Genomic DNA, 17,925 nt, shown 5'->3' on the forward strand with positions numbered 1-17,925 from the left:
ACTTTTACCCTGCACTGACAGAGCCCAAAGCGCTCTGCAATATCACATTCACCCATTCACATTCACACACCAGTGGAGGCAGCTGCCATACAAGGCGCTCAGTCCATCCACTGGGGGCAATTTAGGGTTCAGTGTCTTGCCCAAGGACACTTCGACATACAGACAGGGGGAGACAGGAATCGAACAAACAACCTTCCGATTGAGAGACGACTGCTCTCCCCACTGAACCACAGCCACCCTCACAACAAGGCTGCGACACAACGACAATGCGATGTACGCAGCGCTCCGTTGTCATTTTACAGTCCAAAACATGGGATCATGGCGTGTAGTTTTACGTCCCTTTTACCCCTAAATTCCACCGGACGCTAAAGTGCCGCGCCGGCGTCTTGTTCCTGAAGTCAACGCACACCGGGAGCGCGGCGCGGCGCCGTTTGGAAGCGGCGACCTGAAGCAAATCACCAGCACCATGGCGCGCGCCTGCATTCTGGTGATCTGTCGTAACACCGGCGCTTCTGGGGCGCGGTGGGAACATGGTGGGGACGCGTCCGGTGGGATTTGGGGGTTAAAGAAAAGCCTTCAGAGCAGATTCCTGCTGTGGTTTCAGCGCCAAATTCAGTTTGCTCAAAACTCCAGACAGAGCCGTGGTGAAGCCTCGCTGTGTTGAAGCCGCCATTATGATTGTTTTGGGGGAGGTATAATATGACGCAACACTAACTCCGCCTCTCGTGGGCTGTGATTGGCCCGGCAGAAAGTTTTGCCGGGCAGAAGTCAGATTCAAACGGCGCCGTCCCAGACTGTTTCCCCATGAAGCCCTGAGCAGGGAGAGTCTGGAGGGCGGGGCTAGTAGAGTAGAGGTGTGGTCTCCTCCTGAATCTGCCACAGTGATGGAGGAGGCGGAGGCACCTCGGGGGAGGGGGAGGGGCTCCATCATCAGACTGCAAACATGGCTGACGGCCGTGTTGTTTGTCTGCGGCTGGTTCACACAGCGAGGAGACGTGGAGGTCAGGGCCCCAACGGGACGACACAAAGGAAGGAATGTCTCCTTTTCTCCGTCCCGCTCGCTGTTCAAACCTCCTCCGCCCGGTTCCTGCCTCCCCCGCCTCATTTCGAGCTCCGCCACAGACGACAGACGACCCCGGCGGGCCGAGGTCACGGGGGAGGGGGCTCCCGGCGGCCCGGTTTACCCCGTGGTTTATCACTCAGATTGAAAACTATTGGACGGCGTGTAGAGCCGTCCCGGTGCAGCAGCTCCACTCCGGTGGATTCTTCTCACTCCGACACGAAGAACCTTCCAGAAAAGCCGTCTCAGCCACCTGGACCTGTCTGCTCATTGTTTCAGTCGTGACCCCTGAAGGTCACGACCCCAGGTGAGGGTGGAGACGTAGACCGACAGGTAAACAGAGAGGTTTGCTCTCTGGGTTCAACGACCAAAACTTCAACTCACGAACAAAGAGGGAAGGAGGACAAACGGTCAAACGGCGTGATCAGGAGAAATCAGGACAGTGAGGAGAGGGCGGAGACCAAAGTGGAGCACAGACTTTCATGTGTTGCTTGATTGTTTATTGAAAAGGACAAAGTGCAGGCTGGGAGCTGGCGGGTGGTGCTGCTGGTGTCCCTCCACCTCCAGCTACGGCAGCACCACGATCTTCTTCTCCAGCTTCTGCTGGGGGAAGAGGAACCTCCTCATCACCTCGTCCAGCTCCTCCAGGGCCAGCTGGGCCTGCAGGACCGCCACCTGGTCCGGATCCGAGCGGGACACCAGCCTCAGGGCCCGGTACAGGTCCAGGAGCACATCGCCCAGGACCTGAGGACGGACACAGAGGAGAGACAGCTGAGGACGGAGACAGAGGAGAGGACAGACAGAATCCTGTAGAGCAGCAAACCAGCAGTCAGTGTTCGATTCCTCCGTTTCTCCAAGACCTCTGTCAGATTTTAATTCAATCAGTGCTCGACATGCTGCTGCTGCATCGAACCTGCTCCGCTGAGCACCTGCTAATGCTAAAGCATGGCTGCTAATGCTAAAGCACCTGCTAATGCTAAAGCATGGCTGCTAATGCTAAAGCATGGCTGCTAATGCTAAAGCATGGCTGCTAATTAGGGTCACAGATATCTTATAGAACACTAGATGCCTCGTCACCGCTGCTGGCCAATGAAGTCGGACCAGCTGGAGCTAACTTTACGAGCGGTAAACGAAGTGAAACCAGCGCTGCCTCCAGCTGGAGTGATATGAAGGGAGAGAAAATAGTGCCAAGCGTTTACGAGGTCTGACTTTTTCGTGATGAACGGTTTTGTGATGCAAATATATCACTCATTCGAACACATATTGGTTTTAGAAGAAAAACGCTTTATTTTGGTGACCCCAGCACACTTGCCGGACTACTTCCGTCTGGACCAAAATGGGACAGGGTCTCCGCTCACTGGACGCTGCCAGGGGTCAGGGGTCAGTCTGTGTGAATGTACAACACTGCTGACGGGGATGCCATACAGATTCATGTCAAAAAATCCCGAACTCTCCCTTTAATGTTAATTCTTTGCCCTGTTCCCCGAACAGACGCAGTTGCTGCTGTCTGCTCATAACAGGCCTCCCTTGTTAATGAGCCCTGAGCTTTCAGTGTGTTTGGTTTTTCCAGGTTCTCCGACCTGTTGACTCCAAATCGCTTGTGAATCACATTACTACAGTCACTCAGACTTGCCGTTTTTTTTTTTTAGCTTTTGGTATTTCAAATCATTTGTATCAATATTTTTTATAAAAATACCGTATTTTAGCTCAATAACTCCCAGGTTATTTGATCTACTGAATCCAAATCACTTGGGAATCACATTACTACACTGTCTGGTTCAGACACACCTCTTTGTTTGCTCTGGCAATGTTCCTAATGACTTTTTATTAATATTTACATGAAAAAGGTTTTTCTCAATGGCTTGCAGGTTATTTGACCTATTTACTCCAAATCACCTGTGAATCCCGTTACTGTAGTGTCTCTTTCAAACACAGATCCTCGTTTTAGCTTTAAATATTGCAAAAATGTTATATTAAAGCTATAGTGCGTAACTTCGGTAACCCTCTAGCGGAATTCTGCGTTCTTACAACAATAAAGCCGGTGCTTCCATATGACATACGCCCGGGTGTCCCCGGTGTCCCCCCCCCAACCGCTGCCACGGTGATTCGCGTTTCCACAGCGCTGATCACCGTTAGTTTTTTGGTAGAAAGCTGGTGAAAAAAGATGGACTCTTCCGAAAAGGTAATTATTGTTTTTGTTTTTCTTGCCACAGAAACTTCTTACAAACGGGAGACGAGGTGCCAGCTAATTAGTAACTGACAGGTTAGAGGATGAAAAGACCCAGTGGTCGTCAGCGGAAATCATCTGTTGTCCGTTGGTCTTCAGTAGCTGCTTCCTGATGAAAAACCAAGTGTTACACACAAAGTAGGAAAAAACCTTGCCAGTCCCACTAATTATAGAAAGTGTGTCAGTGCTTGTGCTGCAGCATTAACTGTACCGTGATATGGTGTAGAAAACAAGTGTACATTTTTTTCACCGGCAGGACTGGTAAACACACACACACAAGCTATTGAAGAAATCACCAGGACATATACGCACATGAACTCTCTCTCTTTTAGAATGCAAAATAAAAACTCATTCTCGGTCATTTCTTTGGATTATCCGCCATGCCGCTTCCTCGGTCTGCCTGGCTCTGCCTGTTGCTATGAGACGCTCCCGTCCTCCCCCTCCCTTCTTGTTGTGATGTAAAATGCGTAATTTGCGCCGGTCGACATGCAAAGCAAGAATTATATATACTGAAAAATCCCGCGAGATGTTAGAGGAGCCGATCGGCTTAATCTGCATTTTGTCATCTCCACTAGTAGTGGCTTGGCTACAACGGACATTCATAGACATTTAAAAGTTACGCACTACAGCTTTAATATTTGGAGAGAAATGCAGCTCCATATCTCCCAGTTCATTTGACCTGTGGGACCACGGGACGGGTGGTCACCAGTGTTGCCAGATTGGGCGGTTTTCTGCCCAATTGGGCTACTTTTGATTACATCTGGCGGGGGAAAAATGCATTGGGCGGGTATATAATATCTGGGCTGCTTTTGCCAACATCTGGCGGTTTTTTATATTGTGGAAACAGCACAACAAACTGTTATTTTATGGTTTAAAAACAGTACAACTACAAAATTCAGTAAACTTCATTCACTCGTATTATATTCAATTAAAACACATTTATTTGCAGTGAGTTATTTAGTCGCTATCAATGTCACCATAACAACCTAGTTCTACAATAGTACATAGTTCTAAAAGTTCTTCAAATCAAGTTCATGGAAGACGCTGATTCTGCGTACAGGTAAGATGATTTTTATGTTATATTATCTACACCATGAAAACTTCCGTTAATTCCATCCACTGTTTTAATGCATTTACTGACTGTCTTAAAATATCTTTTCACGGCGGCGTTGTGTGCTCTTGATCTATGATCATTCAGCTGTCATACTGCACAGCTGTGGTGCTGTGCGTCTTTCAGCACCACTGGTGTGGAAGGTGACTGTTCATGTAAATCCACGGTCTCCATGTCCGTAGTAATCGTTTTACCGGTGTTCTGGTACGTGTAAACAGCAGGTGGTTGATGTTACTGCTGCTGAGTTAACTTGGGCCTGGCACTGGGATACAGGAGGTGCATTTTTTTCCACATTTTCTGTGACATGCACTGTCTGTAATAATACAACTTGCCATTTGGGCTTAAATCTTTAATACTGTAAATGCATTTAAATCCACGTTTATTAAAATTTTAAATGTTTTGTATTGGGCGGTTTTGTGCAGAAGTGGGCGGGTTTTGGAATGTCATTGGGCGGAAATAGCTCAACCAAATCTGGCAACACTGGTGGTCACCATACTGCTAATACTAAAGCCTGGCTGCTAATGCTAAAGCAGCTGCTGCTCTGCTAAACCAGGTGCTAATGCTAAAGTATGGCTGCTCTAAAAGCAGCTGCTCGGCTGAACCAGGTGTGTTGAAAAAAAACAAACAAACAAAACAAAAACAACTGCTAGCTAAAACTGCTGCTCATGCTAAAAAGCTTCTGCTATGACACAGCTCTGCTGTTCCCAGCCCGCTGCCGCTCCGCTACACCTGCAGCTCCAGCTCTCAGGACTGAGGACGAGTCCCGGCGGAGACGCTCCGTCTTCACTCAGCTCAGTGTGGAACAGAGTGATGTGTTTTAACGTTCACCTTCAGGAACTTCCTGTGGTTTTGAATGAGAAGCTAGAGGGGAGGAGCTGATCTGAGGGTGGAGAAGTTCCAGTCTGTTCTAAAGGTTTAACAACGAAACCAGATCTAAAGAGGGGATCTGGTCACAGCTCCGTGTCTCTGGTGGTGGAGGAGGTGATGGAGGTGGTGGCTGCAGGTTCCAGTTCAGGTCCTGTTATTACTGACACATCTGCTGCAGGAGATAATGACACCACCAGGACCTGGGAACGAACGAGGGGGTTGGGGGTGGAGGGGGGTGGAGGAGGAGGAGCAGGAGGGAGGAGGAGGAGGAGCAGCCAGGCTGCTCTGCTCTGATCTCTGTGTTAACAGAATTTCTCCTCTCAAAGATTAATGATATGAATTTATTCTCAGTTTTAAACTCTCCTTTCTTTCTTTTCTTTTCTGTTTTCCTGGTTTTTCACTGAATGTCTGATCTGATCCAGGACCAGTTCTCCGTTCTCAGAGTTCCATCGTTCAGGTTCTCTGTGTCGCCAACTGACGAACTCTGGAGTTCAGACACTTGAGGAATGTGGCCTAAAGACCGTGATCACCCTGGAACAGCTCTGGTCCTGGACCTGGGGGGGGCTACACCCCATCAGGAGCTACACTGTCAGCCTCCAACAGAGCTCCTGCCCCACCTGCGTCTCCTCAACACTTTATCAGCAAAAATCAGAAGTGTCCTGATGGAAAATTACAAGCTGCCAAGTGTTTGTTTAGTGTGTGTGTGTGTGTGTGTGTGTGTGTGTCCCAACATGCAGTTTCAGCTTACTGACTAGTTTCACTCCTGGAGCTGGAGCTGAAGTGACCCGGAGGTCATTTGAGTGAGTCTGACTGACTGACTGACGGTGCGCCATGTTTCCATGACGACCTACCAAAATGTCCATGACATCATCAGAGCAGCGTGACGCCGTGATGCAAAGCTTCATGTTTCCATGACAACATGTGAAGCTTCATGTTTCTATGACTACGGAGTCTGACAACATTCGGACTGTCATGATTCTACAACTACTCAAAGGAAGCTTTCTTGTTTCCATGACGACAGCAAGTTGAAACACCGTCAGTGTCACTCCAGTCAGAGTGACACGTCTCCCTGACAACCAGACACATGGCACATGGTAACATGGACAGTGTCGCTCGTCCTCGGTGTACCTGGGTGGTTTTGTCGCTGAGGCCTCGGAGCAGGAGGACGATGACGTGGACGGCAGCTCTCCTCACCTCCACCTCCTTCTCCGTCTTTATCAGAGCAGTCAGACACGAGCTGAGCTGCAAACACACACACACACGCACGCACAAACACGCAGACACACACACGTATGGTAATCTGCAGCAGTACGAACATGACGACAGAAAGAGAGAAAATCGTCCTCTCCTGTCCAGCAGTCCAGCATCACGCAGGTTAAAGTCCTGCCTTTAAAATCCACTATTTAGAAGAAAGACTTTGAGGTTCGGAGTTCCTCAGGAATCAATCCTGGGTCCCAAAAAACACAGCAAGCACAAGAGTGGACAAGTGCAGAGTTCACTGTAGCAGCAGTTCTTACATAAACATTTCAGATGTTTAAAATACATATTCATGACAGACTTCTGCCTTTAGCATCTAAAATAATGCGTGGAGTTCCTCTGGGATCAATACTGCCCCCCCCCCCCCCCCCCCCCCCCATTTTTTTTTTTAATTGTCAGAATGACCATAAATTACAGTCGATTAAAGTTAGACTCATTTTAGAAGGCAAAGACAGGATCTCAGACAAGCTTCAAGATCATTAAAGTGTGTCTGTGTTGAGTGAAGACTGAAGGACAGATTCTCAGGATGGTGTGTGGCGGTCAGCAGCTGGGGGTAGGACACACACACACACACACACACACACACACACACACACACACACACACACAGGTTGATGAATCAGCATCCTCCCCCTGCTGCTGACACAACGGCAGCTGGTTTTCCTGAAACAGCCGCCGCTGCAGCCGGATCAGATCACAGCCCACCACCGTCTCTGTACCACAGTAACCACGGTAACCACGCTAACTAGCCAAGACTGGACTCGTAGCTGACTGGCTGATGGATGAGACTGTAAGTGTTGTTTTTCTGTCTTTATGACTGGACTTTGCCAGCTGTGGCTTCTGGTCCAGGATATACAGTAAACAGAGGCCCCCTGCTGTTCCCGTCTGACGCCACCACCGTATATCCTGACTATGAGTCACCCTCCGTGAAGCTGTTCGTCTGTTCGGCGTGACGTTCTGACCTCCTGAGCCAGAGCTCCCAGCGAGTAGTCCATCCTCTGACACAGCTCGCCCAGGTTGGACAGGCTGCTGGCCCGGACGCTAGGGTCCGGGTCCCTGGTCCCTCGCAGGAAGACACCCAGCAGAGGCCGGCCCAGGTGAGGCGTCAGCTCCCCTGCAGCGGCGGCGGGAACAGAGAGGGAAGCTGTCACATCGTCACAGTGAACACACACACTGAGCTCTCAGATCACTGAGCTGCGTCTCGTCACACAGCACAGAGCCGGCGTGGCGAGCCAGCCGGATTGGCGAGCCAGCCGGATTGGTGAGCCAGCCGGTCCGCCTCAGACAACAAGGCAGCATCTTTAGCTCACGCCTCAACGTGAGTGTCACTACTGTCAGAGCAGCAGGCGGCCGGCTCACAGCTGCTGTCTCTTCAGCTGCTCTGGAGACGATCCAGGTCATGAAACTACAGCCTGCATCCTGCTGCCACTGTCCTCTGACCGCAGCGTCAACCGCACCCCTCAGACAGAAAACCGAAAAATCCAAGGAAACAACACCAAGAAATAAATTCAGAAGACTCATTTGATTATATTACAAATGAAGCAGAGTTAATTTTCTGCTTGATTTGTGGAGAAAATGAATATTTGAAAGCTGTGAGGGAATGGTTTAACCAGTAAACTAGCTGAAGATGCTGAAATAAAAATCACGAAAAATGCAAAAAAAAAAAAAAAAACTAAAAATGTAAAAATCTCAGATCACTAAACACTAAACAGCTAAAATGTTAAAACAAGTAAAACCAATTGAAACATCTAGGAGTGACTGAAGCTTTAAAGCTGTAAAGAAGAGCAAAAATCCAGATTATAGAGCATCTTCCTCTCACTGAGTGAATCAGTGACTGAAATGACCCTAAGCTGAACTCCAATGATCCAGAACCCCTCTGTGGTCTAGGTGGGGTTAAAGCTCGTGTTTTTCACGTTGCCCCCTGCAGCTCCTTTACGGTTTGTGTGGAAACGCCGCAGAGGCGAACCTGCAGCCGCCCGCTGGTCTGACACAGCGGCTCTCTGAGCGTCTGCAGCCAGAGATCAGACAAGAACCCACGGATTGTTCTGGGCCGGGCTGGCACTCCAACAGAGAGTCCAGACAGCAGGCAGCTGGGAGGAGGACAAGTCACACACACACACACACACACACACACACACACACACACACACACACAGTGAAGGACGCCCTCACCCATGGCCTGGCTCGCCCTCATCAGGACCTCGCCCACTTTCAGCCGGGTCTCCAGCGAGCGCTGCGGGTCGGACGAACGCAGCGACGGGCCCAGCTGGAAGTCCTGCAGGAGGCGATCCAGGATCCTGTCAGGGTACGAGTCCGCCAGAGCAGCCAGACCTGAACACACACAGACACAGACACACACACACACACGGACATGTTTTTACACACTTGGTGGTAAAGCCTGAAACTAAACTCAGCAAAACCGTTTGACACTCAAAGAACTGGTCCAAAATAAATAAAAACAATCAAGGGCAAAACTGTGAGGAAATATTCTGCAACTAATCCAACTTGAGTCCAGAAAACAATGAAAACCCGAAAACTGAAAGTTTTCAGTCCAAACAACCAGAGTGAACTAAACTCAAAGCAAATCAAGCCTGAAGCTGTATGGATGGAATCTGAGTCCAACAGGAAGTGAATCGAACACGTCGGCTGCAGGAATATGCTTCACCTTGAATGGCGGACAGGTAAATGAAGGAGTCTTCATGTTCCAGGTTTTCTAAGAAGAGCTGCGAAAAGAAACAGAAGGCGAGTCAGGACATCAGAAGAAGAGGAGGATGGAGGTCGATGCTGCATTTTAAAGAGACATATCAAAGAGTCACTAAAATCAATGTGTTTGTGCTCGCACAGCAGGGGGTCTCCTTCCTGATTACACAGAATAGTCAATGAGTCTGATCCACAGCAGCTTAACAAGCCCCCCGAGAGCAGCAGCAGCAGCAGAACAGCAGGAACAGTCCAAGACTGAGGCTGAACCGGACTGCAAATACTCCTGAAACTAGACTGAAAGCATCTAAAAAATATTTAAAAACAGAAAAAATCAAACTGGAACCAGGTCAGAACTGCCCTGAAAAATAGAACAAAACTCAAGTACTAAACCTTCCATAAACTAGTCCCAAATCAAGTAAAAACCATCCATAAACTAGTCTCAAATTAAGTAAAAACCATCCATAAACTAGTCTCAAATTAAGTCCAAAACCATCTATAAACTAGTTTCAAATCAAGTCCAAATCCCTCCCTCAACTAGTCTCAAATCAAGTCTATAACCTTCTATTAACTAGTCTCGAATTATATCCAAAACCTTTCATTAACTAGTCTCAGATCCAGCTGAAACGAGTCCTTCCACCAGTCGTTAAACTATTGTGGGACTAGTCAGCGTCAGTTTGGTTGACCGACCCACCATGAGGACCTTGTCCTGGGCCCGGACGGCCTCGGGGTCTTTGACCTGCACCAGGTGTGTGAGGGTCCTGAGGGCGAGCGCCCGGGTGGGCACGTCGGGGTCACAGGCCTCCAGCAGCCAATCAGAAAGCGGCCTGGGCGGCGGCCGGGGCTCCGACCGGAGGGCTGCTTGTGGAGGCGGGTTTGTGGGGCGTGGAGGCGGGGCGGCGGCGGCGGCGGCGGCGGCGAGGTCGTCGGGCCGGTACGCTCCGTGCGTGGCGATGACGGCTCGCAGGTTCGACGCCAGCTCCTGGATGAAGGCATCCGAGTGCCGCTGAGCCAGCGTCTCCAGAGGGGGGAGCAGCCGGGACATGGACGAGTAGTCCTCCGAGCTGAGCTGAGACACGAGGCGTTCAGGGACAACCCGTCAATTCCTGTGTGCTACTGGGCCTCAAAGGAAGCATTCAGGTGCTCAGAAGGTCACCACTCTTTTAAAGAACAGCTCAGTGAACAGTAAACAATAAATAAATCCAAAAATAAAGTACAAATAAAAAAACAAAAGGTCTCAAATCAATCAATAAGAACCAAATTCTGAGCTGCAGGACAAATTGGACAGAATTAAAACAGAGGGCGGAGTACCTGAGGGCCCGACAGCAGCGTGGCCGCCAGGCCCATCGCCATGCTCAGCGTCTGGCTCTCCACGGGGTTCTCAACACCTGGTCCGGGGCCCCGGTTCAGGCCGACACAAGCTCTCTGGAGCAGGGACACCATGAAATCCACCACCTGCAGGACGACGGTACGAGACGGCCAGAGAACATCTGAGATGTCAGCAGTGAAGCTAGGCTAGGCTAAGCTAAAAGTTGCACAAAATGAGCTAAGCTAGGTCAAGCTCAGCTGAGTTAAGATGAGCTAAACTCAATCTGTGTTAGCCTGTTAGCAGTAGACTGCTAGCCCCTCCTCCTCACCTGCGAGGCTCTCCTCAGCAGCTGGCTGTTAGCATTAGCCTGTTAGCATTAGACTGCTAGCCCCTCCTCCTCACCTGCGAGGCTCTCCTCAGCAGCTGGCTGTTAGCATTGGCCTGTTAGCATTAGCCTGCTAGCCCCTCCCCCTCACCTGCGAGGTGCTCCTCAGCAGCTGGCTGTTAGCATTAGCCTGTTAGCATTAGCCTGCTAGCCCCTCCTCCTCACCTGCGAGGCTCTCCTCAGCAGCTGGCTGTTAGCATTAGCCTGTTAGCATTAGCCCGCTAGCCCCTCCTCCTCACCTGCGAGGCTCTCCTCACCAGCTGGCTGTTAGCATTAGCCTGTTAGCATTAGCCTGCTAGCCCCTCCCCCTCACCTGCGAGGTGCTCCTCAGCAGCTGGCTGTGCTCCAGACTCTCCACCATCACAGCCAGCACCTGCAGCAGCGCTAACCTCTGACCCCTCCTCTCAGCTCCGCCCTGCAGACGATGCTCCAGCTGCAGCAGTGTCATGGCCGACACGACCGGCTCCTCCTCCTCCTCCTCCTCCTCCTCCTCCCCCCCCTCCACCCAGCTGGTCAGCTCCTGCAGGAGGTGCAGAGGAAACATCGACACAAAGTGGAATTGAGTAAAATAGACGAGAGCAGAGTAAAGTAGAAAGCAGAGCACGGGAGAGCAGAGCAGCACAGAGTAGAGTAGAGTAGAGCTGAGTAGAGCTGAGTAGAGCTGAGTAGAGCTGAGTAGAGAGCTGCACCTGCAGCAGGAGCAGGAAGAAGTCTGCAGGCAGCTGGTTTCCCTTCAGTTCAGCCAGCAGCTGCATCAGAGCCTGGAGGCTCCACTGCTGCTCTGAGAGACGCTCAAACAGCTGCTCGTCCTCGTCCTCGTCCTCGTCCCTGGGGGGGGACACACACACACAGCAGGGTCTGACACACAGCAGAGTCTCTCACACACGCACAGCAGCGTCTCACACACACACACCTGCAGCTGTGGGTGCGGCTCAGCCGGGCTCCTCCCTCGCTGCCCGGGCTGAAGCGGAAGCCCTCGGCCACGCCCACCGGCGCCTCCTGCAGGCCCGCCAGGCGCCGCAGGGCGGAGCGGGCGGCGGCGGGCTCGGCGTGGCTCAGGTACCACAGCAGCACCTCCTGACAGGGGGCGCTGTGGCGCGCACGCACACACACACACACACACACACACACACACCATCAGTGGCAGCGTCAGGGACTGTGGTTCAGCTGAACATCCAGATTTCAGACTGAGTTCAGGGGAGTCAGCTGTTTGATTCCAGTCTCTCCTGTTCTCCTCTCACACTGAGCTGCAGTGGCGCCACCTGGAGGCCGAACACCTTCATGACAGGGGCTGTCTTCAGGAGAGGAAGGATTCAAAGCACAGAGTGCAGAGGGAATCGAACCTGGAGCCCAGAGAGGGAGTCAGTCTGCGCTTCTCTTACCGGAGGTGTGAGACGTTCTTCTTGGTGAAGCAGAACAGGGTGAAGATGACGGGGAGGACTTCCTCCAGAGCGTCCAGGAGACACGGGGACGGAGTGTTTCCGACCACACACACCTGAGACACACACACACACACACACACACACACACACACACACACACACACTTCAGTTCAGTTCAGTTGAGTTCCACAGTCAGGAGAAAACGACTAAAGTTCCTTTTCTGTTTTCGGTTCTCATCAGGAACGTTTTCTTTTCTGTTTCAATCTGTTCACCTTGTAGACGTCGTCCAAACACTGTGACAGTTCGGCCTCGTCCACCTCTGAGGCCCCGCTGCCTGCGTCTCACACACACACACACACACACACACACACACACACACACACACACACACACACACACACACAGAAACAGTAAAATAACTGGCGGCATTGAACCGTGTGCCCGGTGCTTGTGCAGCTGACCGTCCGCGTTGGTGCAGTGGCGCAGCGCCGCCAGCAGGGGGCGCAGCAGGTACTGCTTGGCGAAGGCGGGCCGCTCCTGGACCACGGACAGCGCCGCCCTGGTGGCCACACGCTGGAACTGCTGCGCCGTCAGCTTGTCTCTGAAGTGAAGCAGGTTCAGGATCTGGGGGGGAAGAAGAGCACCGTCAGGGACGTCCAACGGGCCGCCGTCAGGGACGTCCAACGGGCCACCGTCCGCCGCCATCAGGGACGCCCAACGGGCCGCCCAACGGGCCGCCAAACGGGGCGCCGTCAGGGACGCCGTCTCACCTGAGGACAGAGGAGCTGGAAGTACTGCTCTGCGGAGGCGGCCTGCTGAGGACAGGCCACCAGGATCCGGGCCACGGCGTCACACTTCCTCCAGTCCGACTCGCCCCCTGCAGGACACACCTGGTACTTCAGTTCGGGGCTTTCTTCAGTATCGGTCTGACATTTATATCTTGAAGTTTTCAGAAAATAAAAAAAAACCCAGTAACTTTCGGTTCCAGCTCACAAAATCATCACAGAACTTGTTTTATACCAATATTGATATCGGTCGCTAAGCTAGCTGGTTAGCTAGCTTAGCTTAGCTCAGCTCGGCTCTCAGTGTCGTCTTCAGTCGATATTCCGAAAAAACCTGCTAAAAAAAACTTGAAGTTTCCACACTGCTTCGGCCGGATTGGAGCCTCTTGCAGGCCGGTTTTGAGCCTGCGAGCCTTATGTTTGACACCCCCGCTCTACGGTCGGAGCTCTCACCCGTGCCGCCCTCCAGCACCGCCCGCACCACCGCCTGCACGCCGTCGGGCTTCACCAGCCTCTCCGACAGCAGTCGGCCGCAGAGGCGTCTCAGCCAGGCCGGAGCCGGGGCCCGGAGGGGGCGGGGCCCGGGACCGCCGCCCGCCGTGGGACCGCCCTGACAACAAAACATCCCAGAAGACACGATCAATCAATCTGCTGGTGTCAAATTACATCAGCTGTTCTTCAGAAATGTCAACAGACTTGAATCAATGAATTAATTCAATATTCATGTATTTTTAAGGTTTTTTTTTAAATGTTGTAATCTAGAGTTGACGACAGCATGAAGCTGGTGTCAAATTACTCCAGAAATGTTGTCAAACATGCATCACTGAGCAGATCTTCACGTTTCCAGGTGATTTTACTGAAGGTTTCATTCAGATCATGTTGCTTTTTCAAATAAACTCAAGTCAGTGATGGCAGCTGGAGCTCTGGCTCGCCTCGGTACAAAACGACGGAGTCGAACCGACGGCGACGGAGCCGGGCGGCGCTCCTCCACCCGTCCAGACTCTACCTGCAGCAGCAGCAGCTCCCGCACGACCAGCGGCTGGTAAACTTTATCCAGAAGGTTCTGCAGAGAATCTCGGCAACGACGGCGCTCCTCAGTACTGAGCTGCAGGGAGAGGAGGAGGAAGAGACGGTGAGGAGGAGGAGGAGGAGGAGGAGGAGGAGGAAGAGGAGCAGCAGCTGTCCTCACCGTCCCCCCGTCCCTCGGCGGCTGGTGTCCCAGCTGGCACAGCGCCGCCATCACGTCCCCCAGATGTCTGCTGAACAGGACGGCGGCGAGCGAGGACAGCTGCGACACCTGCAGCAGCGCCTCTGTGGCGACCAGGAGGCGTGGCCCGGCCTGTGGCCCCGCCCCCTCGCCCGCCGGCTCCTCCGGCCGGGCGCCGAGTGGGACACCCACGCCGGGCGCCAGGTGGGGGCGGAGCCCGAGGCGCACGGCGAACTGCAGCGCCGCCGCTAGCGTCTTCTGCTGCGCCGCGCTCAGCACGTCGGGGGGGAGGGGCGGGGCCGAGCCGGCGGGAGGGGGCGGGGCCTCCCGGAAGCTCCGCAGCTCCCGGCTCAGGTGTCGCGTCAAGGCGAGGAGCAGCAGGAGGAGCTCCTGCACAAACCGCCAGGCGCCGTCCTCCTCGCCGCCCTCGCCGTACCAGGGTGCCGCCGCCTTCGCCTCCTCGCGCAGCCGTCGCACCGCCTCCAGCCCGCCGTCGTCACGGAGACGCTCCAGGAGGGCGGCCCTGTTGGCCTCCAGAGCTGCCAGCAGGGGGGACGGCGAGCCGAGAGGAGATGAGCCTGAAGAGAAGACAGGAGAATCAACTGAGGGGAAACGAAGCGATGCAGAGGATTCAGGCTCTGCAGCACACACACACACACACACACACACACACACACACACACACACACACACACACACACAGATATACATACCCATAAGAATACACAAATAGAAAATACACATAGACAGAGAGTACATACATACAAATTCACATACAGGATAAACACACACATTCAAACAAACATACAACACTTAAACTCACACACGCACACGATACATAAACATGCACATACACATAGAGAAAATACATACACACACAGGGAATACATACACACAAACTCATACACAGGATAAACACACTCACACAAACACAGAACACGTACACAACACAAACAGAATACATACACATAGAATACACAAAGAGAGAGAACACACATACACACACAAAAAGAATATTCATACACAAGCACACAGAATACGTCTATACAATACACACACACACACACACACACACACACACAGGAGACATCCCAGCCTTAAACGTGTGTGTTTTGTCTCGAGCTTCCTTCCACCCACCGTCCGGCGGCCTGGTGAGGGTCTGCATCGCAGACAGGATCTCTGAAGTCATATTTTTTACTCCGAAACTCTCATATTTACAGAGAATATTTAGATAAGAGTTTGTTTCTGGAGGGAAACCGGCTCACGTGGCTAAATGCTAAAAACACAGAGAGCTGTGGCGCTTTGACGTGACGTCATGACGTAGATGTGATTCGATAACGAGATTGGCCGACGCTACGTGACGTAAGGCTGCATTCAGGTACATTAAATAAATCGGATTTGGATTCGACGCTTTATAATTAACGTTAAATAAATATTTTTATCAACACGTTTGACTTTATTGACAGGTACACACTTATCAAGATGAACATAGTCAAGCGGTAGCGTTTGAACTCCTGAATATAATGTGTTTTTCTCACTCATGTGTTTTCTTCCCTAAAGCACTTGAAGTATCTGCTGTAACATGGAGGTGAATGAGACAGGCTCCGCCTGGTGGAGACAATCGGTAACTACACAGCAGGTGACCACGTGGGCACTTCGTTTCTTTAAAAATGTCTTCTCCTTGATTCTGCAAATATGTGGATATTTTAATCTTAGCTGAATTACAATAATACAATAAAACAGAATTTAAAAGTTTAAGAATTTATTTTCCTTTTCTTTTTCTGATAATAATGATAAGTATCCCAACCGTCTGTCTGTTCATGCAAATTAACATCTCACCCCCTCTGACTGCACAGAAGCTGTGGTGTTGAATGACACCACCCTGAGCTTTGCTTTATTTTATTTTATTTTATTTTATTTTATTTTATTTTATCCTCCTTTTTATTCCACTCTTCCTTGTTTCACTTTAGAGAACATTTCTGAAAACTTTTTGATATTGTACACCTTTGTAGTCCATTTCCTGGAAAACTGTAGTCCATTCTGAGGGCAATTTTTCATGTAATGGATTCTGGAGACTTGGAGACACTTTCAACCTGTATTCTGGACATTCACAGTGTCTTCTCTCTGCATGTAAACTTCATTTCCTGGACCCTTGATGTCCTTTTCCAAGATGGTTTTTGGACAATTTCTTGCTTTTTCTCCTTCAATTTACACACTTATGATTCATTTCCTTGGCAGCTATTCATACTGAACACACCTTTGGTTCATTTTCTGAACATCTTTTCATATCTTAGACATTTCCACACTCTGATAAGACACAGATAATCAGTCTCCTGGCCGGTTCACGGTCATTTCATTGATGATTTTTCATATTTTGAATGTTGGTTTATAATTTTCTTTATATTATTCCTATTTCACACACTTACAGTTGAAGGTTTTTCATATTTTGAGGACGTTTTTAGTCCATTAACTGATTGTTTTCCATGTTTTGGACATTTCTCGCCCATCCTCCTGGTTGGTTTGACACCTTACACACTGGCAGCTCATTTCCTCCTGACCGGAGACACTTTTGGTGAATTTCCTGAGCGTTTTGCCGGACCGGGCTGCTCTCCATGTGACACCTTGTTGACAGTCTGTCTGAGAAAGTTTGTGCGTGGCCTCTGTGAAGGTTTCCCTGTCTGCGATAAGCCGCCGTTGTTTGGTCGTCCGGGGGGGATAAGGTGTGTTTTGTCTGAGCGCCGCCGCCAGCTGCAGCCTTGACGGTCGGACTCCCGAGTCCCTGAAGAGCCTGGCGGTGTGGAGCTCGGCTTCCCGTCTGACCCTGTGAGGCGTAAACACGCCTGGTTCGCTTCTCAGGCTCCTGATGATGAAACCTTCAGCGGAGCTCCTGTTTGGTCTGCCGGGGTTTGTTGAAGAGATCTTCTCACGACAGGAGTCGTCTCTGCTCCTCTGACCTCCGCCTGACACACTCTGTCCTGAAAGTCTGTCAGAAACTCTCTCCGACACCAAATCCCTCCTGGAAAAACAATTTTCCTCAATATGGAATATTTTGTTTTCAAATGACACACAGACCCTCGTGTGAACCACCAGAACACCGAGGAACATTCATCATGGCTCTGGCCTTTTTCTGTTCAAGAATATTGCTTTTATACTCAAAACACAAATACACCTTCAGATATATTTGATTTTTTTACACAGTACATCGCAAATAACACAAACATGCACAATTATTTTTGCTATTGTGTTACTTGTCTTAATTCACTCCATATTTTACACTTGTGCCTTATAAATCTTTTTTTTCCCCCCCCAATGCTTGCAGCACCAAAACCAATTTCTTGTGTAGTTTACTGTACTTGGCAATAAACTTGTTTGACTGTGAAAATTGACTGTCTACAGTTCGTGTAAGTTCACCCTGTCAATGTTTTCAATTTGTTGTGGTTGCTGTAATGTTGTGCCTTTTTTTTGTAGGACCATGTTAGTTCCAGTTCCCGACCTCCTCGTCTTTCAGTTCTGCCAAAGAGAAAGGACAATACTGCAAAAGCTGAGCAGGAATCCGTTTCCCAAAAACCTGGAACAAACCTTATTTTAGAATCCTCCAGTCCACAGGCCGTCCTGGACTCACCGAGGACTGCACTGATGCT

At 50.7% G+C, this 17,925-nt stretch overlaps 1 protein-coding gene across 2 annotated transcripts; it reads right to left on the reverse strand.

Moving 5' to 3' along the window:
- Positions 1–1,554: 1,554 nt before the first annotated feature.
- On the reverse strand, positions 1,555–15,562 carry tango6 (transport and golgi organization 6 homolog (Drosophila)). 2 transcript variants are annotated; one of them, XM_030097112.1, is made up of 18 exons: positions 15,422–15,562; positions 14,267–14,862; positions 14,084–14,182; positions 13,531–13,687; positions 13,066–13,172; positions 12,757–12,919; positions 12,568–12,629; positions 12,296–12,408; positions 11,827–12,003; positions 11,603–11,735; positions 11,227–11,433; positions 10,531–10,674; positions 9,914–10,288; positions 9,188–9,245; positions 8,695–8,853; positions 7,485–7,636; positions 6,394–6,507; positions 1,555–1,804 (listed from the first exon to the last, which is right to left on the reverse strand). In XM_030097112.1, the coding sequence occupies exons 1-18, from the start codon at positions 15,471–15,473 to the stop codon at positions 1,628–1,630; spliced, it is 3,045 nt and encodes a 1,014-aa protein (XP_029952972.1). In that variant the 5' UTR covers positions 15,474–15,562; the 3' UTR covers positions 1,555–1,627. The 2 variants fall into 2 exon arrangements, with proteins under 2 accessions (XP_029952972.1, XP_029952971.1); XM_030097111.1 differs by having other exon boundaries at positions 11,603–11,741.
- Between the last annotated feature and the right edge of the window lie 2,363 nt (positions 15,563–17,925).

The sequence above is a fragment of the Salarias fasciatus genome, chromosome 7 (assembly GCF_902148845.1).
Source record: "Salarias fasciatus chromosome 7, fSalaFa1.1, whole genome shotgun sequence".
NCBI classification, from domain to species: domain Eukaryota; kingdom Metazoa; phylum Chordata; class Actinopteri; order Blenniiformes; family Blenniidae; genus Salarias; species Salarias fasciatus.